Source organism: Coloeus monedula, assembly GCF_965178545.1.
Source record: "Coloeus monedula genome assembly, chromosome: 16".
Classification (NCBI taxonomy): Eukaryota; Metazoa; Chordata; class Aves; order Passeriformes; family Corvidae; genus Coloeus; species Coloeus monedula.
The window spans coordinates 7,004,251-7,031,116 of record NC_138796.1 but is presented as its reverse complement, the minus strand read 5'-3'; the positions used below and the strand labels follow the sequence as shown (position 1 = coordinate 7,031,116).

At 51.8% G+C, this 26,866-nt stretch overlaps 1 protein-coding gene across 2 annotated transcripts in view; it reads left to right on the top strand.

Moving 5' to 3' along the window:
- The first annotated feature begins 1,609 nt into the window (after positions 1-1,609).
- Positions 1,610-26,866, top strand: part of PEMT (phosphatidylethanolamine N-methyltransferase) — a 41,947-nt gene continuing 16,690 nt past the window's right edge. Inside the window, exons 1-3 of one of the 2 annotated variants that reach the window (XM_082292005.1) lie at positions 1,610-1,868; positions 4,245-4,352; positions 24,233-24,348. In XM_082292005.1, coding sequence (XP_082148131.1) covers positions 1,758-1,868; positions 4,245-4,352; positions 24,233-24,348 — 335 coding nt within the window. In that variant the 5' untranslated portion in view covers positions 1,610-1,757. The remainder of the gene's footprint in view (positions 1,869-4,244; positions 4,353-24,232; positions 24,349-26,866) is intronic. The other variant, XM_082292006.1, reaches the window with a different exon arrangement.

Here is a 26,866-nt window from a genome sequence, read left to right as displayed (position 1 = left end):
ATCACCAGGACACCCTCCCCTTGCAGCCAGGACAGTTTGGAGGTTTCTCCCTGCTAATTCCCTCCTGGAGAGGGACATTAGCACCTCACACATCCCAACCACCATCACTTCCCCCACCGCTTGCTTCGCCATCACCCTTCCTGTGGCTCCCAGCACCCAGCTGGTGGGACTCAGAACAAACATCCTCCCACCTGCTCCCGCGGCCCAGCCCGGGAGATGGCAGAGGCGATAATTACACACTTGGCACAGCGAAATTATCCAGCGTGGGGGAGAAGAGGCCGGAAGCAGCTGGAGATCATCCACAGGGAATGCTGCTTCCACCCACAGTGCCTCGGTGTGTGCCTCACCCCCAACCAGCCCAGCTTATACCGTGAACGTGCTCCTTGGGCCCTGTGCGAGCACCCTGAGTGCCGGAGCTGACGGTGCAGGTGGGGATGTGGGGATGTGCTGGTGCACCGAGGGGTTCGGACCAGAGCTATGGAAAGCTGCCTTCCCATGGAGCCAAACTGGGATCCCTGGGGTCTGCTGAAGCGTATCCTCCAAGGATGCCATTTTCTTGGGGAGGGCTTCAAGTGAGCCATCACTCATGCACACTTTTGGTGCCTGCCAGAACACAAGTACTCGGATATCCTGTCCCTTCCCTGCTCCCATGAGACCTCTGGGAGGGACACTTGCAGCTCACTGACACCAAATTCCTTTTTGAGGAAGATTTATTTCCTTGCAAAGCAGGATCTTCAAAAGTAGAGACCCTCGGGGGTCTACAGGGATGATACTACCCAATTTTCCAGGCAGGTCCAGGACTGCAGCCCATGAGGTGCACCAACCAGAAACATCCTAGACAGGACTGAAGAAGAGAAATAACATGAATAGTAATAATAACAGCAATAAAAAAATATACTGCACTGGCTGAAGGGAGAAGGCTGCAATGAATTGTCCTAAAAATACATGGAGACTTGGTGGCTTTACGTTTTGCCCTTGAATGAGTAATGTTGGTCAAGAGACATTTAATTTCCTGTGCCAGAGAGCCACTGAAGCTGCTTCCCAGCTCCTGGCCCTGGTGTGAGCACTGAACTGGGACAGGGCAGGGGATGGGCAGGGATTACAGAATCATTGAATCATAGAATGATTCCCTTCGGTTGGAAGGGACCTTAAAGGTCATCTCATTCCACCCCGAGCCATGGGCTGGGAAACCTTGCACTACACCAGGTCGCTCCTAGCCCCGTCCAGCCTGGCCTGGAACACTTCCAGGGATGGGGCAGTCACAGCTTCCCTGGGTAAAACGGAATGGGCAGGGATCAGGCAGGGGAGAGCCACGGGAGTTGGCAGGGAACGGGCAGGGGCTGGCAGGGGACAGGCGGGGGCTGGCAGTGCCTGTCTCTACCCCTGCAGCTGCGGTACCCAGTCGGTTCTCGCCCCCTCTCCCACCGGGGCCGTCCCACTCCCAGCCGCACTCCAGCTCCCGGTGCGGCCCCGGGGAGTCCGTCCCGCCCGCTCCCGCTGCTCCAGAGGGCAGGGTCGAAGTCCAGCCCCGACCGCGGGGCCGCTCTCCCTCCCGCCGCGGCCCGACACGATCTCACACCCGCAGCGGAGGCGGCCGGGCCGGCGGCGAGGTCAGTGCTGTCCCCGGCCCGCAGGCCCCGAGCTCGCTGCGGCTCCAGGCCCGGCTCCTCCCGGGGAGGCGGGACCGCGGCTCCCGGCAGCGCCACCGCGGGCTCGGCGCTCGGCCCGGGCCAGGGGCGCGGCGGGGGCACCCGGCCATGGCGGGGCGGCCCGGGCCGGGCGCGGGGCGGCGGGAGGCGGCGGCGGGCGGGGCCCGGCGCTTCCCGCGGGAGTGCTGCGAGGGGCTGGGCGGCCTGGACTACGGCCAGGTATCGGCGGGCCGGGCGCGGGCGGGAGGGCGGCCCCGGGGAGGGCCCGGCCTGGGGCAGCGAGGGGAGCCCGGGGATGGATCCCCCGCCCCCCCGGTGCCGCCGCAGGGCTCGGCAGATCCGCTGGGAATCGCCCCCGGGTTGTGCCCGCAGGTGCAGCAGGCCTCGGGATGCTCGGTCCCCGGTTCCCCAGGTGCACCCAGCGCCCTCCCAGCCCGGTTCCACCCCAGCCGGGACGGCACGGTCTGACCGGGAAGCAGGGGCTGCTGTGGCACTGCGCGGGAGGCCCGGGGGTGCTGCCACCGGCTCACCCAGGTGCTCCTGCAGCTCTTGTTGAGGTGCCCGTGCAGCTCTCACCCAGGTATCCATTTATCTCTCACTCAGGTGCCGATACAGCTCTCACCCAAGAGAGAGCTGCTCATGCAGCTCTCATCTAGGTGCCTGTATTGCTGTCCCCCACGTGCCTGTATGGCTCTCACCCGTGTGCCCGTTTATGTCTCACCAAGGTGCCCATGCAGCTGTCACCTGGGTGCCTGTACAGCTCCCATCCAGCTGCCCATGCTGTTCCCACCCTCCCTGATTTTGGGGCTGTGATCACGCGGGCAGCGCTTGCCACGGTCATTGATCCCCCACCGTGGAGGAGAGGGCAAAGTTGAATGTTCTGTGCCTGTTACGTGGCTGTCCCAGCAGCTCGCAGAGACAGCTCATCCCATTAGGGCTCCCCTTTTATCCCGAAAAGCACACGCCGGGCACAGGCCAATCTGCCTCCCCTGGCAGCCGCGAATTTGGTTGTTGAGCAGGAGAAAAGAAGGTGAGTGCAATGTTAACGATGTTGCCTGCCAGGAGTTAGTAGGTCAAGAAGCTTTTGTTCAGCCCGTGCTAGCACTGTGCTCAGCACCGTACAAAACGAGAGGAAAGAAGCTGTCCTGGTCCCACGGGATTGCAATTGAAGCCGGATTAGACAGTTCGGCCCCAGTGCCAGCAGCTGCTTGTGTTATGCCTTGACAGTGTGAAGGGACGAGGTCTGATGGGGAAGAGCTGCTTGGGAGTGAAGGGAGGGGAGGAGAGGTTGTGGATGATGGGAGTAGGGGGAGACCAGTCTGGATCAGGCCGTGGGGCTGCTCCCGTTGTTCCGTGCCAGCACCTGTGTCCCCAGGGCTCAGATGTAGGAGCGTGGGGGATCTGGGGCAGTGGTGGTTTGAAGGCAGCTGTGGACCCCCGTGAGGATCCCCCCTTTCCCCAGGGCTGTACGGTCTTTACTCCTGCACTTTGCACTGTGGGCAGTCATGGCTGGGCAGGAGGTGCTTGGAGCGACTGGATGTGCCCTGGGCTAGCACAGGAGCTATTCCCATGGCCTTTTCTCTGGGCTAGGAGAGGTGCTGGGTTTACAGCCCCTTTCCATGATGACACTGTGGCTCTGGTTCTTTCCAAGAGCATGTGAGGAGCCAGTGGGAATTTATCTCCCGTACGAGTGAGCCGGAACTGATAGCTTTTTGAGCCATTCTTGTCCCCTGGCATCTAAAGGACTTGCAAACACAGCTGTGTTGGGGAAGCAAAAACCTTCCATGTCTCAATGTTGTCTTGGTTTTGCTTCAAGTGAGGGAAGGGCTTGGGCTGGGCTATTTTGTTGTTTGCTTTCAAAGGTTTTGACCAAAAGAAAAAAAAAAGACACTGGCTGTTTTTCATCCAAATACCAGGGAGAGGGAGTGAGGAGGGAGAAGTAGCATGGCTTACTGCACGTAAAAATGCTGACAATGTCAGGGAGCCGTCTTGAGAAAAATCTCTCTCTCTTAAAAGGAGAACATCAAGTTTTAAGAAGTTTTTATTGTCATTAAGACAGGAAATTCTTTTGCAGCTCCTTACAGTGCAAAAAAAAAAAAAAAACAAACCAACAAAACCCCTTGCAATGGAGGGAGTTTGCATCTCTCTTACTTTATGGGAGACAAGTTTGAAGCTGACACAGTTCATTGCTAGGGGGTTCCGTGCAGACCAGCGTCCCTGGGACTGTCCTCTGTCCCCAGGGACGCTGAGATGCTGTGGAATGGTGCTGCCTGTCCTAAAACACTCATGAGTTGGAAACTGAGGACTGCTGCTCGTCCTCAGAGCAGCAGTGTCACCTCAGTGCCTGTGTCCTTCTGGGCACTGCTGTGAGCGTGGGGCTCCCAGGGAGCCCAGTGCTCCTGAGACTTGGGGAGACAGCTTGGAGAAACTGCCATCCTTCTTCTGGGCTTTGCACCCTGACATAGCACTTTGCAAGCTGTGACAACACATTCCTTGGGTCTATTAAAAGGTTCATCTCCCCTTGGGGCAGCTGATGGGTTTGGTTTGAGGTGAAGTGTCCCTGTGGGATCCTGCACTCCATCCCTTCCTCCACAGGTGGATGTGGCAGCCATGGTGCGGCTCTTTGGCTACGTGGATGTGACTGACACTGGCTTCATAGTGGCCGTCCTCTCAATCGCCTTCAACCCTCTCTTCTGGAATGTGGTAAGAGCTGCCTGTGTGCCAGCTGCTCCTTTACTTTCAGCCTTCCTTTCCCAGCTTCCTTTGGGAGGAAAAACCTCTTTTGGGAAGTCTGCTGGGCTGGGTGGGGGGAACTGTGCTCAGTTAGACTTTAGGAGTGGGTGAGCAGGGAGCTGTGCTGCAGCTCCTGGGTCTGGGAGTTACCCTGAGGGCTGTCACATAGGACGTGAAGGTGGGAACCAGCACAGGATACAGAAAGAATTGGGTGCTGAGCTTGGGAGAGGGAGCAGAGCAGTCAAACCCATCCTTCAGCCACGTGTCCCACCCAGCAGCCAGGCACTGCTCATTACTGGGACTGAGCATGAATGGCATTAATCCCCATCAGGGTGGCTGCACTGGATATGTTGCCTGCTGCTTCTCCTTGAAATATGTTGGCAGCTGTTTGTGTGGATGGCAGGAAGCAAAAACAGTCAGCCAAAAGCTGGCCGGAAAAAATTGGTCCTCCATCATGCTGCAAAGCCTGACAGAGAGCTGCAGGGTTGGCAGCAAGCCAGCCCTAGGAGGAGCAGGATACCTGTGCATGGGTGATGTTTGCTATGGCTGTGGGTGCCACAGTGCTTTGGGAGCCAAGGCTGGAGCAACCTCCACTGCCTGTTACTGCTGTGGTTTGCTGCCTCCTTAAGAAACCAGCAGAAATCATTGCTGGCCCAGTTTTGGAGCATTCCAGAGCCCATGTGACAAGCAGGAAGCCCAAGTTGGCTGCAGGATGAGGTGACTCCCACCCTGCAGCACCCTCAGCAGCACAGCTGAGGTGTGGGTGAAATGTCCCTGCGGGCATTCCTGGGAATGGGATGCCATCTCAGCCATGATTCCCAAATCTGCCCGCCAAACCTCCCTGCAGGGATTCTCTCCCTGGAGAATACTCTTCAAAAAGGCCTTATTTTTCCAGAGGGGGAGAACTCCTCTCTTCTCTGAGTGCGGGGGCTCTTGAGATTGTCTCACGCTGGGCTTTGGAAAAGCGAGGCTCTGCTGGCTGTGAGTCACTTTGGAAACCTCTGTCGGAGCTCTTTGTTGCAGCCTCCCTAATTTTTCATGCAACTCGTTATTAAAAAGTCTCACGGTGTCTGAAATGCGAGCTGGAATATGCCACATTATTTCGACTGCGGAGTCATCATTTAGCATAAAGAATCAATGAACAAGAAGATTCAGGATGTGGTCTCTTGGGGGAGAGGCTGGCTCCAGCGAGAAACTGCATGAAAGGCAAAGAAAAAAGTACTTTATTAGCATCTGCTGCTATGCCTGGGACTCGTGGGACGCCTGCAGCTTGGGAAATAGCGTTGCTTTTTGGATCAGGAGTTTGGCTGCTGTTAAAGGACGGGGAAAGCTGATGTAAGAGCAGGAAGTTTGTTGCTCTGTGCTGCTGTTGTCCCCTGGCAGGGGCTGGGGAGCGGCGCCGTTGGCAGCAGGTGGCACTCCAAGCCAGACGTGCAGGGCTGCGCCTGGGAGCAGGAGGTTTGAGTGAGCAGCCTGAGCTGGGTATTGGGGAAAGCTCCGAGTGTGGCATTCCGTGTTTTCCCGGCTGGAATGGGCCGGGTGGATCTTGCAGTCCGTATGCCTCCGTCCTCGCTCTGCCCAGGCCCCCAAGCATCTCCCTGGTGTTTTCAGTCCTGGTGTGTGGCTCACACCAGGCAATGCTGGAAGGCTCTTGCAGGGGGCCTGTGGGCCCTGCAGCCCTAAGCAAGCCCCCACTGTTGGATACATTTCAGCAAGAGTGGCCCTGGCTATCCTTGGATTTTTCCTGACCTGCTTCCTTTACCTCCTCCCCATCCTTTTATCCATGGGATCATTGTCGCCTCCCTGTACCCAGCCAGCAGCTCTTCTTTCTTTCCCTATATCCCTGCACAGACTCTCTCTGTCCTTGGCTATTTGAGTTCCTTCCCAGCAGCTGAGATTGCTTCTGCATCTGAATTGCTCTGGGTTTCCAAGAGCTTCAGTGCAAAGACTGGAATTCTGCACAGTGCCAAAGCACTCTTTGCTCTCTCTGCTCAATAAGTAATGCGGGACGCTGGTCAAAATCCCTCCTGTGCATGAAATTCCTGATTTGGATAGAGATTGGGTGGGGATGCACTGATTTAGTTCAGTGTCTTAATTCCCTGTTTCTGCTGAACTCCAGCCAGTTCTGCCTCTTCCAAAGTTTGGCGTTGGGTTGTCCTTGCTGTGCAGTGCCTCTGAATAAATATGTGGTGAGGAAACCCTGGCTCCATGCAGTGCTTGGATCGTGGAGAGGTATATCCCAAGGCCTGGATCATAGCAAGGTGCCCTGGTGAGCACCGGGCATGTTTCTCTGGGACAAAACCTGTGGAGTTTGGGGACGAAGCACAGACTCTGGAGGCTGCGGAGGAGTGTGTCCTCCAGAGAAAAACGTGATGCTTGTCAGGTTGATGGATGTACTTTGGGTAAGAGCAATTTTGAGGACCAGAGCCTAAGTGGGGCAATTTGCAGACTCCAGCTGGGCTGTGCTGATGTTCCCTCCTGTTCTCCACAGGGGAGAAAAGCTCTTCCAGAAAGGCCTCACGACTTTCAATTCCCATCTTCCTCCCTGCAGGCATGTGCAGGGGGGTACCAGGAATGTCTCCCCAGGGCCACCTGCTGCATTTCCTTACCAAACTGTGGGCTTGCACCCCCTCTTCTGCTTCCACCCCCTTCGTGCCAGTTAGAATCCCTCCTGTCCCTGGACAGCCCTCAGGTCATGTTGTCCATGGCACAGCTTGAATGTGTTCCTGCATTATTGTCTAGTTTTTCCCATATTTTTTTCCTCTCTCCTGATCATGCTGTCTTTGCTTTCCCACCCACTGTGTCTGTTATGAGAGGAGCTGCTGGGAACTGTGGTCCCACAGGAGGCAGGGTGCAGGTGAGGTCCCAAAAGGAAGCTGCGGAGCTGTTTTGGGAATGAAATCACTTTAAACTCCCCAAGGATGTTCAATGCATCCAGGAGACCTGAGCCACCATGGGGCTGTAGAGGGGCACCTGGCAAGGAGCAGGCACATCTCTGGAGCTGTGCCATAAAATGTTAATGAGGCCAGAGCAGCAGGAACTTCAATAAATCCCATCTGTGTTTGGAAAGCCGCAGAACGATGGGAGAAACTTCGCATCCCTTGGTAACTAAGGAAGGCATTAAATAAAAACTCCTCAGGGACAAACATTTTCAAGCCAAGAGAGGTAGGTAACCTGCATGCAGGAGGCTCTAAAGAGCTGGCTGAGCCTTGGCACATGAGGACTTTCTAGAAAGCTGGAAGGTTTCTGTCACTCTCAGTAGCAACCAGGCATAGCCATGAGGCCAGTAGTCTGACGTCCATCACCACGCAAGTGAGTTTTAAGTGGGGAGTGCATCCATCAGCAATCTTTTCTTGATTTGAGCCTCTTAAAAATTTAGGTCTGGCGTCATGGACTGATTTAGAAATGGCTCATCTTCAGCTGGCGCCCCAGAGCTCACTCCTCCCATCACCTCGGTCACCCCCTCGAGACACCCGTGTGTCTCACAGGAATCTGCAGGGTGAAACCTCAAATGTCAGAGCTGGGAACAGGCTTGGCGTAATTTAGCGTGATTTTAAAGGAAATAGACCCCATCAGACAGTGATTTTATTCTTCAAGGTTGCAGCTTTTCCTGTTCAGGGTAACATCTCTGTTCTAGACTTCTGTCAAGTGTTTAAGCTGCATGAGGTTTTGATTAAAGAAGTAGTTGCACAGGGACCTGGGCTGACAACGCCTGGCTCCTGATGGATGTGTATCTCTTGGTTCATTTATTTTTAATTTCCCATCCTTTTCTCCTTCTTTGGAGACTGGAGGAATCTGCCAAGTGGGTAAGAAGTGCTTGCACTGGAAGGGAGGGGGAAGATTGCAGGCACTGGCAGCCCGATTTCACCTACATCTGACCACTTCTTGCTAAACTCGGAGGAAGGTGCCTGGCCTAAAACACCCCCACGCTGCTGGGAAGCAGATGGAAGCTTGGGAGTTGTTGGGATTCAGACCTCAGTGAGCCAAAGTCCAAGAAACCTTTTGGGCACAGGAGAAAAAAGCCTGATGCTGGGAGATTTCAGCGGCTCTCACTGCCTGTCTTAGAGAAGGAAAGGATTGAGCCGTGGCTTGATGGTGTTGTGTCAACACCTCGCTGGGGAAAGGAAATTGTAGGGTATAAAATAGCTGTGTGAGGGCTGGGATGGCAGCAGAGCCTTGCAGGGAGTGCACCTCAGTTACCTGAAGTTTACAGGACTGGGAGATGAATGAGTCAGGGTGATTCAATATTTTTTTCTGGCCTTCAGATTCTGTCAAGCTGCAAGACTTTTGTGGGCTCCCCCACAAACCTCTGCCTGCCTGCAGCCACGGGGGAGAGAAGAAAACAGCCCTCAACCAGCTTCTGGAAAGTGCTTTTAGACCCCATCATAGAAGCCATGGCACAGTGGCGATGATTATCTGCTTATAACAGATGCTAGATCAATAGCGGGGCTTCAAGCTACGCTGCAAGGCAATTGACTGCAGAAAGTGTTTCTTTATTGGGGTAAAGCTGGGCTTGCAATGAGGCTCAGATCCGCTCTTACATCTCCGGTCTTAAAATGTCACCACCAGCTCTGATGCCTTTCATCCTTTGTGCAGGGAGAGAACGCACATTATTCATAATTGGACTCTCTACCAGGCAGCAATAGCCGTTTTCATTTCCTACAATAGCTGAGAAAGAGTGAGGATTTGCCTTTTTTTTTTTTTCCCCCATCTCCCAAATAGCATTTAGTGGCAATTTTATTCCAAGTGACTTGGTAACGCTTTCACTCCGGCAGCGGGGGCTTTGCAGCGCCACTGTAGCGTGTGGAAGCGGAGGGCATCGATTCTCCAGCTCTCATAACAGAGCCAGTCCTGCCCAGGTGTGTAACACCAGGCTTGTTTGTCTCCTAAATTTAGCTTTTCCAGCGTGTCGGCACCACTGCGAGCCACATAACAAGCACCAAAACTGGGTCGCACCCTCTGGCGTGCCGGCTGGAGTGGCACAATTAGGAGCGCTGTCACCTTGAGGGAGAGCCACATCCTTTGTCCCAGCACTGCTTCCCACAGCCTCACAGCTGGAGGTGGTGGTGTTTTCATCTAAATCCTCTTGAAGAAGCTGTGCAATATATTTTTATGGTGTGTTTGCAGGCTGAGCTGCCTGTGGTGGGGGGATTGTGGAGCCTCAGCTGTGAGCTGAGATGCTTTGTCTGTGTGTCGAGCTGGGCACGGTCTCAGTGCTCAGGGCTCCGGGCGAGGTGGTGACAGTCATTCCAGCAGCTGCTCACCCACCGTGCATGGGTACCTGCCAAGGCAGGCTGTGCTTGGGAAGCTGAGCCATTTCTGTGCCTTTTCTGAGAGTGAATTTGGGATCCAGCTGGTGTGCGACGTGCCTGCTCAGCGTTTCTCAAAACCAAGGTCAGAATCTGCCTCTCTCCTCACAGCTGACCCGAAAAGCAACCTCCTTTTTTTTGCATCTGCAGAGTGCTTCTCTGAAAACCCAGGGTCTTTGTTGTATATACTGGACTTCTCTTGTTTAGTGTTTTAAAAATAAACTGCAGGCTGCTGGCAGCCCTGATGGAGTAAGTCAGCACACACACAAAAGATGAAAAAAATTATATTTAAGCCAAGAGTCCTGTTTCCGTATGGATCAGAGGATTATCTGTAGACCCTGGAAGCTAGAAGAGGCTCTTTCTTCTCCATCCCACTCCATCCCTCTCCTGCCATCCTGCTGCTGAACCCTCTCACATGCTGATGAGGTGCTGCTCATGAAATGGCAAGTCTGTGACTGCCTGTGTCTCACAGGACAAGGGAAAAAGTGCAGCTGGAAACAAAAAAGAAAGTGGTTTTATCTACCCAGACTGGAAGGTGTGGAAGAGGTGGCTCCTCCTTCATGGCCCTGGGCTTTGGCAGTGTTTGTGCATGGCCTGGGGACTGGGAGCTGCTGGAGCCCTGAGGGGAGAAACCCACTGCCACCCCCGGAATGTCAGTGATCCAGGGCTGGACGGGACCTTCTCGTGCTGTGTGCCTGCCACAGTCACAGACATGAGCCAGGTGTATTCCAGCTGTGCTGTGGCACAGACTGTTTAGGAGAAGCCTGCCCAGTTCTCAGAAGGATGGGATTTCCCAAAATAGGCTGTTTTGATGGAGAAATGCAGACACACAGTGTGCTGGGTACTCTTGGGAGGTTATTTCCATAAGCCCTGCTGCCACACTTCCATCACGATGCAGTTGCATCTTCTGTGTGTCTGGAGACTCGTGGTGGGGAGGGAGGCCTTGGGGTTTCATGGTGGGGGTGCTGAATCTGGCTTGTGGCAGGCTGGTAGCACCCCAAAGAAAATGCCACCTTATTTTCCCTATTTTTTTCCCCCTGGATGAGCTCCAAGGGGACGTTTATCTCCAGTTGCTCACGTGGCAGCAGCACATGGATGGGAAAGTAGATTAGTAAATCAAGAAAGCAAAACCCTCCATGTGTTTTCCACCTGTATAATGACCCCAGTGACATGTGCAAGAAATGGTTCTTGGCAGGAGCATCCCACATCCCTGCTCTCCTGAGGGTGGCACCAGATAGTTCAGCAGCCCAATCACAGCAGTGCTTGTCGGACATTGGTTCCTTGTAAATACTAGGATCCTCATCTTAGTTAGAGCAAGCAACTATGTGCAGCCTGCCAGGCTGCCTGCCTGCATCAGGTCCCTGTCATTCCCCTTCCTAAGGAATCCTGACAAAGCTTTAACTCCCCTGTACTCAAACCCAGGGAGAAGCAGTTGATTTTTGGAAGCTGGTGCTGATGTGTTTTGTTGATGGAGGACATGAGCTGTGGACACAAGAGTGGGCCTGCACCATGCTGTTGGTTGATATGTGGCAGAGGGATGGGAGCAGCAGTGCACTGACTGTACAGAACAAGGGGTTTTGATTTTGGAGGGTGATCCCAAGCCAGGGGAAGGGCTGTGGAGCTGCTGCCTAAATTTTCCTTTTCCCTACCAAGCCACCTGAACTTCTGTGCTTGCTCCCATGCAGGAATGAGGGGCAACCTTCTTAGGAAATTAAAAACTTGGTTTCCAGAAAAGCTGGATGCCCCAGGCCTTTACACCTGCACATGGCTTCAGCAAGCTGCCCTGCTCTCCCAGTGGATCTTGAGGTCAAGGAGAGGAAGACTGGTGGGAGCTCTTGATTTTCCTGTGTGTCACTGAAATCATGAACCTCTGTGGTGAAGTACAAACTCACCTGGATTGGACAATATCTTACTTGATTTTTTTCTTTGTGAAATCTTTTTTTGTTCCCTCTCTTTACTCCCCCAGACCAGGGATGATGCAGCCATGGGCTCGTTCTGCAGGTCAGCATGTGCAAGCTCTGCTTTGTCCGGCTGAAAGGTTTTCGCTTGCTACCTGTGTAGGCACAATCATTTTTGGTGTGATCCTTTTTGTACTTTGGGGAAGAAAAAGGCTATGAACAGCTCACAGCCTTGAAGAGGGTGAAATGGAGATGGGTTTTAGCAATTTTCTGTGCTTTTGGCTGTTGCGGGGAAGCCTGTCCATCAGGGCTCCCAGAACGCCTTCGTCACCTCCTTTGTGTGGTGGGAGGTTTGCTCATTATCTGGTTTCTGCTTCGCTTATAAAAGAAGCTGTAATTGTAGCAGCTCCTTGCCGTAAAAGCACAAAGACATTTTCTGTGAAGGAAAGTGTACATGCAGCTTTTGTGATCCTTTACAGTACTTCTTCTGCCCACTTTTCTCGCCTCCTGCCCTTTATCCAGCATCATCTCTGTGCCTGCATGGTCTGCAGCATGAGCACCTTTGCACCTTTTAGATAGAAGAAGTTGGGCATCCTCCTTGTCAGTCTTGTTGAGAGAAAAGAAGACAGACCCCAAATCCCCCTGTGTAGTCAGGTGTTCAGATTCCTGCCTCTTCCCTCAGAACTGTTGGCCCAATAGCAGATGCTCAATCTGCATCATCCCGGGAAGGATTTTGGACTGGGGAAAAGAACCTTGTCTGTCTGTCTGTGACTGAGGTGTACGTCCATAACAGGAAGTAATAACAAATCTGATCACTTTGAGGCATGCATGCCTGTTCCTATAAAAAACGGAATGACCTCAGACGAGATACTGTATTTTTAACTATGAAGCAATCCTACTAAGTGCCCTTTCCTGTTTATTTTTACCAGGACATTGTTGTAATGACTGCAGACTTACTCATTTCATTCCCAAGGCTGGAGAGCAGCAATGAATTAGTTTCATTTTGAGATTTTGTTGTACAGTCATTTTCCAGAGACTGATGTACTTGGAAGCCAAAGCGAGTGCATTGCCCAACGGAGGAACATACTTTTCTTCCTGTATCCATTAAGCTTTGGTCACCAGTGTGAATGTGAGTAGATCCATGTCTGGAAGGACTTTCTCAGCCTCCCTCCTCCACCTCTGTGCAGGCCTGTAGTAGAAATTTGTGGAGCAAAAGGCTGTGAGAATCTTTGAGCACTGGATGCAGGGCTGGTATCTGTATCCCAGCACTGGGCTTTGAGGCTGCAGGATGGGGAAGGACCTCCCCTGGGATGTAGATCCCAGGATCTGAGGATAACTGAGTGGTTACATTTCTTTCATTGAACAGATGAAGAAATACTGTGGGGCACGTGGTTACACCTGTCCACACCCAGAGAAACCCCCAGTGCTGACACCAGCAAGGCCGAGGGGTCTGGTGGTTGTGTTTAACCCTTCAGGTTGTTATTACCTGTTGTGCCCATGTGTTGAACATCTCATCCCCAGGCAGAGGGGAACAGAGCCGTGTTACATAAAGATCACACTGTCCCTCTCTATTGCTGCTGCCACGATGGCAGCATCACAAACATGCGTGTCCTCAGTGCCATGGGAGATGTTCCCAAGGGAGGCTTAACACGGAGCCTGGAACATGATCTGTCCAGCAGGGAGAGGACAGGAGGCCCTCCCAGACGAAATTGGTGCTTTGCTGAGCATGTCCAGTGCAACCAGTACCTCTATTCCAACGACCTCTCACTCCTCTGTGAAGGAGTATTGAATTTCTCCTGCATTTTGTGCTCTCTGAGGTGGATTTATTTTTTTCTCCCCCCTTCCCTGTCCCCCTCCCATCACAGCTCCTGGGGGAATGATGAGCGGGTACATACTGTCCAGAGGATGGGTGTGTTGGGAGTCCTTATTAGCAGACTTATTCCAGAGAATTAAACCCTAATTTCACAAAAGGGCAGCAAGAAAGCGGCTGCAGCTCTGGGAGAAGCCGAGTTGGCTTTGTGTGTTGTTTGTAAATGGCACAAGAAGTCCTGGTCTGAGCCTGCTGGTCTTGGTCACTGGGGTATTGTGACCAAAAGAGTAATTGTTGTGTTTCTTTTCTATTTAAAACAAAAATTACAAAGTTGTGTACAAGGAAACCAGCCATGGCTCCTCTACCGTGCTGTCACTTCTGCCTCCACTTGTTTTTGGTTTCAGGCAGGGCTTTAAAATGTTCCTATTCCTCTTCCACTTCATCATTTTACCACCCCGCTGCCAGTGTTCCTCTGCGATGCCTGTCATTGTTTCTCCCTGAATTAATTGTTGTGTGTAATTGTGACCTGCTGCAGGATGCTGCCTTGCTCTTATTAAAGACAGGTACTAATGAAGAACATTGGGTACCACATTACAGGAGAGCAAGATTTGACTCTCCAGGATGTGTACTTGCTGTACTGTTTCTGCCAGCCCGGGCAGAAATGGTGTTTCTGTCTTTCATCACTCACTGCCTAATGATTGTAATTTTTACTTGCTGAGAAACTCTCGATATTATGGACTTCGTTAACAGATACATGAGATGCTACCAGACCTGCATTAGGGGGAGAGAGGAAGAAAACAACCCCTGCGTGGAGGCAATTTTATTATTTATCTGTAGCAGTAGAAGGGATGCAGAATTAGTGTGGGATTCGGCGGTGTGGCTAATGAGCTGGGCTGAGCTGGAATCCAAGCAAACCTATTAACGAGAGCAAACTGCAAAGATGATGCCCAGGCCTGAAAACCTGCACATCAAACACAGAATCCAGGCAGTGCTGGGATGTCTCAGCTCCTTTATCTTCCTCTGCATGGGGCCAGGTGCTTGTGTACTGATGTGTTTGTGTCTCGAGAGGTTGCTGCTTGATGTCACCCACAGCATTTCTCCATCCTTTTCTCTCCTGCCAGCTCCTTCTTACTCATACATTGGGTGAATTGGAGCTTCTGACTTAGTCTTTAAGACAGCAGAGCCAGAGTATTTTTCACTCCCATGGGCCACAGCTCCTGGGGTAATTGCTTGAATTGAAATATTGCGGCAGTGTCATATCTGCAGGTTGGGCTGGCTGGGGACACTGGCTGCTCACAGTGGTACCTGAACCTGTATCTGCAATTGAATACAGGTCGTACAGGAGAGAAAAAAGCACCTGATGCAGCTGACATCTCTGGTATAGCTTTACATGGTCTATGCAATGAATCAGAGGCTGCAAGTAATGTCAGGTGTTAGGTGACCTCAATCACCTTTTACTTGGAGCTTGTGAGGCTTGTTTCAGTTCAGGAACAGGATATTTCTTATATAGCAGGCACTGGCTGAAGACTGACCATTTTCATTCCACCTAGAATAACTGTTTTTTAATCAGGCTGACCTTATTTGCAACAGCAATAGCAATTGGAACTAGAGGTTTGCAGCAGCGTTGGAAAGCTTTGAAGAGCAGAATAGATGCTTCGTGATGCAGATAAAGCTTTATCCCCACATTTAAAACCAAACCCAAGGCGCTGAAGTGAATTCAGAGGGACTTGACCTCAGCACTGTGATTCGTTGGGATCCAGGGCCTCATTTGGAAATAACGCAACCGAACAGAAGCGCGAAAGTAAAAGGGGAGTCTTAAAAAAAAAAGGAGAGATGTTTATCATGTAACGTGGCATTTGTACTGAGTGCTTGCTGACAGTGTGGTGCAGCAAAGAGCTTGTCTTCCTAAATCTGTGCCAGTTCAAACATCGTCAGTGCTATTGTTGGATCGCTTTGTTTGAAAATGGGTCTGTTGGGTAGACGGCTTGTTCGATGAAAGCAGCTGTGTAGAACACTTCAGGCACTTCCTCAGCTTTGCTTTATTTAGGGCTGTATGAGTACGAGCAGCAGGAAAAAAACCCAAGCAAACACAGGACGTGAGGTGGGCAGAATGTTCTCAGTCACTCAAGAGACTGGCACACACCTTTGCTTCTGGTTTGTTTGTGAAAGTGCCTGCTATGGGCTGCCTGAGCAAAATCCAATCTGTTTGCCCCAAGGAAAACACTCACATTCAGAGAAATGTGTGAAAATACAAGGCTTGTGGTTTTCTGGATGGGAGCTCTGTGCAGTGGGAAGCTGAGTGTGGGCCAAGTCATCTGGGCATGGAAGATGAAAAGAAATCCAGCAAAATGCTTCACCGTCCTGCTCATGAGATACTCATCTGGCAGTACTTACCTTCCCTCTGAGCTCCAGCAGAGCCCCACATATTTGTGTGGAGGCAGCTTTTGCCTTTCCCTAATCTCAGAAGATTATTTTATTTGGTTGTATTCATGGTTTAGAGGAGCTGGGTGTGTCCCAGCTGCTCCCCATTCCCTCAAGCAGCCCATGTCCCTCCCACTGTTTGGCCGTCCCTTCCACGTCCCAGGCTGGGACTGGAAAGGTCCTTCCCCATCCTGTGCTGCACTCTGGAGAAATCATTATTTCACAGATACTTTTTCCATGGGATTTGCTGGCTGGGAAAGTCGGGTTGGGCTGTGCAGCCTGATTCCCTGTGGCAGGAGCACATAGCCCTTCCCTTTCACTCTCGGGGAGCTGCTCATAAGGGCTCCCCATGCCCACTCTCAAAATTAATTAATGCAGCTCGTTCTGAGTTATTGAAATCACCTGCCTTCAGCTTCCAGCTCTTTGGACATAAATCATGAGCTCTTTGCTTTGAGGAGAAACTGTTCGGATTTTGTGTTGGAAATTGCTAGCATATACAGCCCATGTTCTATGTCTTTTTTGTTTTTATTGAAGAGGAGAGGATGTGGCTCATGGAACATCGATGAACCCAGGCTGCCTTGGTGTACACTAAGCAAGGGCTTGTTTTCATTGCAGCCAGCTAATGAGATCCCACTTTGACAAATCACATAAACACTATTAGAGAAATGAAATTTTTTATCTCACTGTTTATCATGAGTGGATTCAAGGTAACAGCTCATATGGAGGTAATCTCGAGGGATAACTTTGAGGTAAAGCATACCCAGTCTTTATGAAACCCTTATCTGTTTAGCTGCAGGCTTATTTTGTTTCCCCAGCTCAAGGCTGTTAGCTGAGGTGACCTGTGCTGTTTCAGTCCAGTTACTTTCACTAGGCATGGGTGCAGGGAAGGTTATTTTTTAGGCTAAACGTGGTGGAGGCAGGCTGGGTTTCTTTAATATCCTTCCATTTCTAAAGAAGTGGAGTCACTTTACTCTTCTCCCTGTGTCAAAGTGCTCAGACTGGACCCTGTTGACCTCCTCACTGGCAGCATTCATGAGGAAAGATTCACTAGAAGAGGCACTCCAGCTTGTGTTTCATCCTCTTGCTGGTTTGGGTGATGGGCCCTGTAGGCAGCGAGGTTTGTCACACTGTCTTGTCTCACTGCAGCTTTTTGGTTTTGGAGAGCAGCCCACCCTCCTCTTTGCCTGTAGGTAGTTCTCTTCTTCAGCCCCTTGGATGTTCTCCTTTTTTGAAGCCCTTTGTGTCTTCCAAACCTCCTGTTCCACTCTGAGAGCCTGCAAACGTGGTTTTTCCCTCTGTGCAGCTCTTTGTCAGCTGGGTGTGCAGCCCCAGCGTTCCAGCTGGCTGTTCCACACCTCAGTGTCCTTGTAAAGCCAGTCCACACATCACCTTGTCTCTCCAAAATCCCGCTCCTGTTTCTTTTGGCTGGAATAAAAAACAAGCCCCCCCCTCATCCAGAGCCCATGAAAGGCAATGGAAAAATCTTCCTTGCGTCAAATTGACGCCTTCCTTTCCAAACTGAAAGCCCTTGGCAGCCATGGAGGAGCTGAGTTGTGCTGCTCTGCTGTGGCTTGCTGACAGCTGTTACTGCCGTCACACCAGTGAGGGAATGGGAAAAGAGGAAAACTTAACTGGTATAGCTTGCTGGGGAGACCTGGATGAGCCAGTGCATCCCCATCTCTTGGGATACTTGCCAGCCCCTCAAACCAGGGTGCTTGGAGCCTCCAGGCTCTGCCAGGAGTCGCTGCCATGCTCTGGCTCCATGTGCATGGGCACAGACTGTCACCTGTTGTCCCCAGCACCTGCTGCTCACCATCAAACCATCTCTGGGTGCATCTTTTCTTGGGGCATTACCATGAAAAAGCCTTTACAAGCTCCATGGACACAGTCCCTGGCCTGCTTTGCCTCACAGCTCACATGAAACCATTAAGATGGTGCTTATCTCTTCTCATAGCACTTCAGTGTTTTAATTGCACGAACTGGAAGCTGCTGCTCCAGTACTTGGTGGGGGAACTTCATAAGGCTTTAATCGTTTGCTAAAAAGCTTTCAGGCTGCACTACCATCTCACGGCTCTCTGTAATGGAGAGACTGTGAGTTGAGAAACCTTCAGAGAAGTAACTCAGTCGCTGCATCAGGTAGTCCAGAGCTGCCATGGTTTTTCCCAGTGCAGGCAGGAAGCAGCTAAGCAAAGCGGAGCCCACTGGGATGCTGGCAGGAGCTTGGCAGCTGTGACCAGCTCCCACAAGGCACTGTGCTGGCAGGAGGGGGCTCAGAGCCTCATGGTGGTCTCCTGGTCACCCCAAGTGCTGGCTTCTCCTTCTGGAGAGTGTCCAGTGGGGATGGCTCAGCCTCCAGCTGTGCAATGTCAGCTTTCCATGGTTTAGAGCTTGCAGAGCTGAGGGGTGATGCTCCCACCCTACCAAAGGGACAGCAAGTGATGGCATGTGGGATAAAGGCTGCTGGATGATCTGCTGGCCCCAGTGACGGAGCACAGCTGAGAACTGGTGGTTCATAGCACAGGAAAGGTGGTGGATGGGGAGTGCCTGAGGGACTGGCCTGCTAAAGGCTGGAAGAGGGAAGACACCCGTTGTCTGCCCTGTGTTGGGAATCACCCACCAGCGATGGGCACTGGAGTGGGCACACGGGAGTCCCCACAGCCCAGCTCACCCCTGCCTGTTTGCCAGGCCCTGCCCACGGGGTGGCTTTGGAGCCCTCGTGGGTTTAGGACCCCTTCCCAGGGCCATGTGCCCACCCAGGGCTGGCCTGGTGCTCACACCAGCACACGGGGAAGGAGTTCTGTGCTTCATATTGGCAGCACTGCTGTGCTGGGAACGTGACTGCAGGGAGGTGACGGCTAATTGCTGCAGCGAGTCAAGGACTGTTTAAGCAGCTAATTAATTCCTCCTAATCAGCCCTTGATCTGTTGAAAACTGCATGGCATTATCTCCTCTGCTGCAACACCTTGATAATTCCTGTCTGAATGGCCTTCACGGAGAACATATTTAAATAAACTCAATAGAGATTTCAGACAGATAGCAACTATAATTACCAGCTTGTACAAATTAAAACTGTGGTTTGTTCTGTTCTTTTTCTCCTGCCTTCACTGCCCAGAGCTCCTGCTAATCATGTTCCCGCTGCCAGTGGCACGCAGGTCCCCGGGGCATTTTCTGCACATGCCTTTGGAAAGCCTGTGCCTGGTGCTGGGGTGGGCTGATGTGGCTGCACATGGGCACATGCCAGCCTCAGGTGGTGTCATTCCCGTGCCAGGGGCTCAATGCTGTCCTGGTGAGCTGCAGGAACAGCCACCACACATCCCTTGGGGCTACCATGCATGATCCTCCCCAGGACCAGCCCTGCAGTTTCCCCTCCTGTCTTTCCTAAGGTTTGCAGCCTCCTGGAAACACAGAATTTTTCTCACCTGGGAGGGTCACACTCAGACAAAGTGATGCAGGCTTTCAGCCTGGCCACAATGTTCACCTGGTGCCGTTGGTGCTTCCCTTTGGCACTGGACTGTCTGCACTGAGTGCTGCTGGCTGCAGCAGGGCTTGAGCATTGTTAGGATGGATAAGGTCAGGCCATACTCATTTCCTCCACAGCCCTTGGGACAGCCAGAAAGACTGGCTCCTCTGGCATTTGGCAAAGGTCAGCCAGCCCCAGTGCTCGCATTTCCATTCCAGCCAGCTCTGCTTCCCTGCCTGCTCCTGGGAGTACCACAACCAAGGTCTGGGTGCTCAGGTCTATCTTCTTCCTCTCTGTCTTTAGATAACTGTAATGGCTCTGAGCAGGGTCGTTTTCCAGCATTCAAACAGTGCCAGAGAGCAGGGAATGTCCTTATCCTTTAATGAGGGATTACAGGGAATCAGAAAGGAAAAATGGATTTTTCATAACAGGAACAGGTCGATACCTCTGGTCTCTGTGGGTGAAATAAGGGTAATATCAGGTTTCCTGCTCTTTCAGCAGGTCATGAACCAGCTGGGGCACATCTTTCCCAGTGGGAGATGTTCACGTGGAGCCACCTAAGCCCAGAGTCAGGGATTCTCTTGCTGTAGCATCCCATGGGAGAACTTACCCCATGGCTGGCCTAGGAGAGGTCAGACTGAAGGAGAAATTTATTCTGTTGGAAGAAACTCCTTACTATAAGGATGGTGAGGCCATGGCACAGGTTGACCAGAGAAGGTGTGGCTGCCCCATCCCTGGGAGTGTCCAGGGCCAGATTGGATGGGGCTTGGAGCAACCTGGTCTGGTGGAAGATGTCTGTGCACATGGCAGGGGATGGAATGAGATAAGTTTAAGGTCCCTTCCAACGCAAACCACTCCATGACTCTATGAAAATAAATTTGCTCAGTTTGGTTTTGTCTGAAGGTTTTTATTGAGTTGGGACTGGATCATCCATATATCCAGGGCTCTCCCTATGCACTTGCATCCTCTTGGGACTGGGGCTCAAATGTACCCTGGAGAGCTGATTGTTCTTCCTCTGGACTTTTCATGGAATTTCTGACTTTGGGACCCCTCAGCAGGCTTCCTAGGCCCCATGGGATGGGGGAAAATTCTTCATGCTGTCAAATACTGTGAGGTGGGTATATGAAGGGAGGACATCCTGTTCTTTGTCATCTTTTCTCCAGCCCAGACTTGGACACTGAATATTTTCATGCCAACAGTTTGTCAAGGGCAAGGGCATCCCAAGAAATGTGCAGAGCATCTCCCCAGGTGGATGATGGGTCCAGGATTTTGCAGGATGTGGATCCAGCCCCTCTGCCCTGCTCCCTGGAGAGCTGGGAAACAGCCACTCACTTCAACCCTCCAGTGCCTCAGTTTCCCTTGGTTTGAGGGGAGCTGCTAATCCATCCCAGCCTTCCAGGAGTGCTACAAGACTAAATGCACCAGTTCCTGAATGTTTTCCTTTGGGTACCATGGTGATGGGGCAATGTGAGGACATAAAATTACTGATTTGCATCGAGATGCAAGGTGTCCCTTTGTCCTGAGCCTTTGGACTATCTGGTTTCGTTGTCCATCTCTGGGGTGAGCCAGATACAGCAATGGAGTCACATGAAACAGCACAAAGGCTCTAATTCAGAGCTGGGACTGAGCAATTAAAATGTAGCATGTTCAGAAGGCAGCTTCCCTGGATGGCAGACAAAAAGAATCCATTTCCTTCAAACAAATACTAAATATTGATGAAAGGCCATGGTCTGCCATGCACACAGAGCTGGAAAGAGCATTTCCCGTTGATGACTGCAGAGGCAGGTTCGTGAGATGAAATTGCTTTTTGAATGGTTATTTGTGGCCTTTCTCGAGGTGGCTCATGGTTTGCCTGCCCAAAAAAAGAAAAGGAAACTGAGAGCATTTCCATTTTCCATCAGGGCAGGCACTGGGGATGTGTGCCGGTGCTTTCATTTTTGTTTACGCACTTGCCCGGGTGGTTGGGGAAATGTCTTGGATCGGTTACGTAGAAATCAGCCCCAAATTTACGTCGAGAAGGAAGCAATTCCCTGGGAACATCAGCCAGCTGAGCCTGCCCCTGGAACGGCCTGCCAAAGGCAGAACATGGGACCCAAGAGCATCCCTGGCTTTGCAGCCACATCCGCTTGTTGATTTATTTCAATAATGAGCATTGGGAGAAACATTAAAAAAAATACTTGCAAGTAATTACCTCACCAAGTATCCTAAAGTGAAAGCAGAGTGCTGGGAGCTTTGGAAAGGGAATTTTTTCTATTGCTTTGACCCTTGGGTAAGTCAGGAAACTTTGTATTAACTCCATTTCCAAACTTGGAACTGGAAGAAAAATAAAAATGCTCCTCTTGCTCCCTTTCCAGGACACACAGCCCTGACATGAAGCTTTTCTCCCTGATGCTGCCCGTGGTCAGCACACTGCCAGCCTCAGCTGGGAGGGCAAACAGTGCACCAGGAATGGGTGCAGCCTCCTGGGAAGCTGCTGGTGTCCCACACACGGCCGTTGAGGCTGGAAGCATCTTGCATCCATCACACAGTAAACAATAACGCGTCGGCTCACGATTTTATAAAACTATTAAGGCAGCTGCTTAGCTGTGGGTCGATCGAGTGCTAATATTAGCTTGAAATGACTAAAATTAGAAAATTAGAACCAAGCCAGAACTAATTAGTTGTTCAAGGAATAGAACCAGAACCAGAACTAATTAATTGTTACTGAAATATCGCCGCAGGGCCCAGTGGGTGCCGCTGCTTCCAGCCCCACGCCGGCTCCTGCTCTGCTTTGCTCGGAATGGCTCCTGTGTGGGCTTGAAAAGGAGCCTGGGGTCCTATCTGAAGGCTGTGACAGCTAAATAAGAGTTGGCATCTCAGTCCCAGCTGTGTGATGCAGCACGAACTGGGCTGTGCTGGGAGTGATCCCATTGCAGCCGTGGCAGCTGCTGCCTGAAGGGCTCAGAAATGCAGCCCTTCATCCCGGCATCGCTACCCAAATGTGCCTTTCTAAAGGTGAGGGTAGTTACAGTGACTGCCTCCATGGCTCCCAGCAGCACACCAGCTCTTCCCTCTGATCCCAGTGGCTCTGCCTTCTCCTTCAGGTCTGCCGCCACTGAGATGCTCTTCAAAACTCCCTGAGTGAGCCAGGAGCTGCCATCCATGCAAACGCTGCCAGAATAATTTCCAGGGAATTAGGAAGCTGGTACAGATAACTGGCACTTGGCTGCATTTTTCCATCTGTGACTCAGTCACCTGTATGGTCACTTCTTTTTACTTTCCAAAGGTGGTAATACACCTTATATTTCTTTTTCCACTCTCTCAGCACTCAAACAGCAGCTCCGATTTTAGCAGCAGCATGACGCACGGTGTTTTAAATTCAATTTAGAATACAAACTATTTATACCAGCCAGAAAAAGGCAGTGAAGCAGCTCTCTCTGTCATGAGTGGATTTGTAATTTCAGAGCAATCATTGCATAACTAATTGAATCAGCTCTCAGCATGTGAAATCAGTGCCCCTGCTTATCAGAGGTTTTCATCGTTCCCCCCTCCTGAAGCCAGCAGTCCCCCTCCACCAGCAGCACTTTGTGCTCCTGCATCAGCCTGGGAAGAAAGCGGGACCTGCAAAGCTGCCTTTTTCTGCTCAAATTGAGCCAATAAATTACCAGATACATTCAGAGTAGATGAAGACCTGAGTTGCAGGTGCCCCCAAAAGCTGCCCAGGCTCTGTGCGAGGGAGTGAAGTGCATTTGAAGCTAATCAAGTGCCAGCCATGTCTGAGAAGCAAATTGGTGCCGAGATGTTCTGCTGACTCCCACTTCCTGCTTCATTGCCCAGGTGTGCTCTCTCTCCTTGGCTGGAATTTCAGGTCTGATGTCTGATCCAAACCTCCAGCTTGGCACTTGAAAATGGAGCCTAAGAGGGGCGATAAATATAGCGACAGCTTTCCGAGGGATGCAGGAAAGGTAGAGAATAAAGTAGCTGTAAGGATTTTTATCACCTGGGAGCGCAAGGCCTGGATTTGGTGACTGGGGTGGATCTGGTCCTGCTCTTTGGTCCTGGGAGCAGCTCCAACCACCTGCGTGCAGCAGCCTCCCAGGGTGAGAGGGCACCTCCTCATCCATGAGGCGGTTTGGGCAGGGGCCCATCAGCATCTGCAGAGCAGGGAGCTGAACATGGGAGCCAGTGAAAAGTGTGCTGTGAAGGATGCTAACGCCTCCCCAGGGATGGTGCATGTGGATGTGTGAGTCCTGGGCTGGGATGGGTGAGGAGGGCAGACTAAACCTTACTGGCTACAATTGCTGAGTGCTGATGGAGGCTAAGCTGGTTCAGCTGGTACAAGTGGAAGCACTTCTCTGGGCAAGGCTGGCAGATCTTGTCTCGGGGAAGCTTGAGGGAGGGCTTGCAAACTTTCCTGGATGTGTGCAGGGAGGGGTTGTTCCTGGCAGGTGTGATCCCTGTGATTGGATGTGGGAGATGCCACAGACCAGAAAATGAGAGCTGAGCGTCCCTGTGTTGCATCCCCTGCTCAGGGATCTGTTTTCCTTTCAGGAGAGCAATATTAGGATCCGTGGCAGGGGCCTCTTGTTTTTGGTGGCCAGGAGACAGCCTTAGCAATGCTCTCAGCCTTGTTGGACACATGCCCAAGCCTCATATTCCCCAAAACTGATGTGTAGGGTATTTTTTGGTTTGGTGGGTTTTTTTTCATGAGCCTGTGCCTTGTTGCTGCTGGCTGTCCTTGTGTGCAAGGGCATATGCAATACAAGCAGGGTCTGGCATGGATGGGAGAAGGAGCTTCCATCCCCAGGCTTGGTTCAGCCATGTCTCATCAGTGGCCTCCGCTTGTTTCTTGCACAAAGCCACACAGACAAAGTGTCCTGAACATGTGAGGCCAAGGCTGTGGGATTTGTGCTCCTGGGGCAGCCTGTTCCAAGCACCTGAACCACCCACTTTGTTTTCCCTTGTCTCTCCAGGTAGCCAGATGGGAGCACAAAACACGAGCGCTCAGCCAAGTCTTCGGCTCTCCACATGCTGCCTGTTACTGCCTGGGCGCTGTGATCCTGGTGCTGAACTGTGTGCGGAGCCACTGGTAAGGAGCTCATCCTGCTGCTATATATCCATGGAAAGAAATGCCCCTGTAGAGTGGGGGGAAAGAGGGACATTTGCTCAACAGTGTTAAATCCAGCCCCAGCGTATTGCTTTTCCATGGCTGGATAACTTCAGCCAGCAGCAGATTTATTCCAAGGTTTGCAATACATGAGGGATGCAGCATCATGGCCAAACCCATCAGTTTGACCAGTTGTTAAGTGTCACAGGTCACCTTGCTCTGCTCCCTGGAGATGTTTCCCCTCTCCTGTGAGCAGCCCAGGTGGCAGGAGGGCTGTTTACCCAGGATGGATCATATGTAACAGCAGAATTTTTTAATTTTCTTGTAAAAATCATAAACAAAATTAAAGCTGCTTTTAAGAAGCCGCTGTTTCCTGTGCAGAAGAGCAGGATTACCTGTGCACTTCACAAACAGTCTCTTGAAATTGTTATCTGCTATCTCTAAACACTACCTGTGCTAGCTAATAGTATTGCATGACTGATACACCAAACTCCATGGGAATATGTCCTTTAACATTCCCAGTGCAGCAGAGAGGTTTTACTGCAGAAGATTTCCTCAATGCCAGCAATTTATCTGCGATCTGGTAGGCTTTATCTCCACTGCAGTTAGGAGAGACAGACTCACTAAATTCCCAGATTCAATTATACCAGGGTCAGAGCTAATGGGTTGTTTAGTACTCTGGGTAATTTCCCAGGCGAAGAGTTCTCAGGTCGGAATTTGCACATGTATTTAAGAGCTCTGCTTTCCTGGAAATGACACCAGGACCTGCCCTTGCTCCTCTGTGTTTGTCCCAGCTACTGCTGATGGCAAAAACAGAAAGAAAGCTTGCAGTGAACAAGGCTATAATCGAATGCAGAGGGCATGTGTGTGTGCTGCTGCTGTCTTAGTGACACAGCGGGCTTGGATTTTGCTGGGGAATGTCTCGACAGTCTCTTGCACAAATTACACAGTTAGTTGTTGTCTGGAAAGCAATGCAAAGCCTTGTCCTTGCCTTTAATTAAAAACATCGCTGGTGGAGGGACAATCTCCATTCCCAGTGGTCCTGCTGGCTCCTGGGTCAGCGAGGCTCGCGGGTCACAGCGAGGTGCTGAGGGGGAACTGCTGGGAGAGCCAAAGTGGCCTCGTGTGTCCTGGCACTGCTTCACGCTTTGCCCCTGCAGAGCCCTCAGAGCCCTACCAGGGCTGGCTCTGCTCTGTGTCATGAGGGCTGTGGGACTCACTGAGTTTGACTGTGCCTGTGCAGCCCAGCAGTCAGGCCCTGAAGGAAACAGCAAGGTCGATCCAGGGGGCTGGAAAAGCCCCATCAGGACCTTGGGTTTGGAGGAGAGGCTCTAGAAGACGGGGCAGCTCAGCCCCACCAGAACACAGACGAGATGCCAGCCCGTCCCGATGGGCCAAAGCCTTTCAAATTACTGCAATGGGAAGTTTATTTTGCCCAGATGTTTCCAGGTGTTTGGTTTATTCCCTCCCCTTTCCTTGGTGCTGAAGTTGGCCTGAGTGATGGCTAGCAGGCTTTGGAGGCTCTTCAGGCAAGGCAAGCCTTTAACTGTGGGAGGGATGGGATGGCTCCAGGGTGATCATCAGAGCAGCAACTGCTGGAGTTATCCCAAAACACACCCGGGAGACTCACTGCCTCCATTCCCAGCTCAGTGAGCCCTCCAGGGCCGCCCAAGGCTTATTGCTCCAGCCTGGAGAGCTTTTGCTGCTTGGGAAGGATTCATCCTGCCCCTTACCCCTTGCATGATGATACCAGCCAGGTCCAGCCTGAGGTTCCACTGACCAGAGGGGCTTCATATGACACAGTCCCTGTCATCTCAGTGGCCAGTGATGCTGGGAGAGACACTTCTCACCTGCTCTTGCTATTTTGCTTTTTCCTTTATTTTATTCTCTGAGTCACTTGTACTGGAGCAGGTTTTCTGCTCCTCAGCCCCTCAGAGGCAGTCGCTTGGCACGGGCTGTGCCTGACACAGTGGCCAGGGTTGCTTGTGCAGAGCGTGAGAGCTGCTGATAGTGAGCAAAAAGGCAGCCTCAGGGGTCCTTCCACCCCCAGTGCTATAATCCAGCCTTTAAACTCCTCTCTTCCTGCTCTGGGGACTTGTTATGTGGGTGGGGGCTGCCAGGGAGCGATGAGGAGCCATGGGGATGTTTCTTTTGGTTTTAAAAGCCTGCTTCCTTTTTCCAGCTGAATTTTTGAAAGGCTCCGAGCTGGGGGCGGAGTAGGGGAGGGCAGAGCAGACAGAACTTTGGGAGTGGGTTGGCATTTTGGCTGACAGCAGCTGGGAGCCAGGATGTGTGGCTGCTTCACCACACAGGGTCTGTGCTGTGGTCCTTCCTCAGCCCAGCACCCTGATGCTATCGTGCCAGTTTGGCTCCAAAAGGATACCTTGCGTGTAAGAAGAGGGATGTCTTTGTGCTCAATTAAGCAATTAGATGCTTCCCAGCTCTCAGCTTCATTATCAGCCTTGGCTCGCAATCCAGACTGACCTGTGACCAGGGGGGA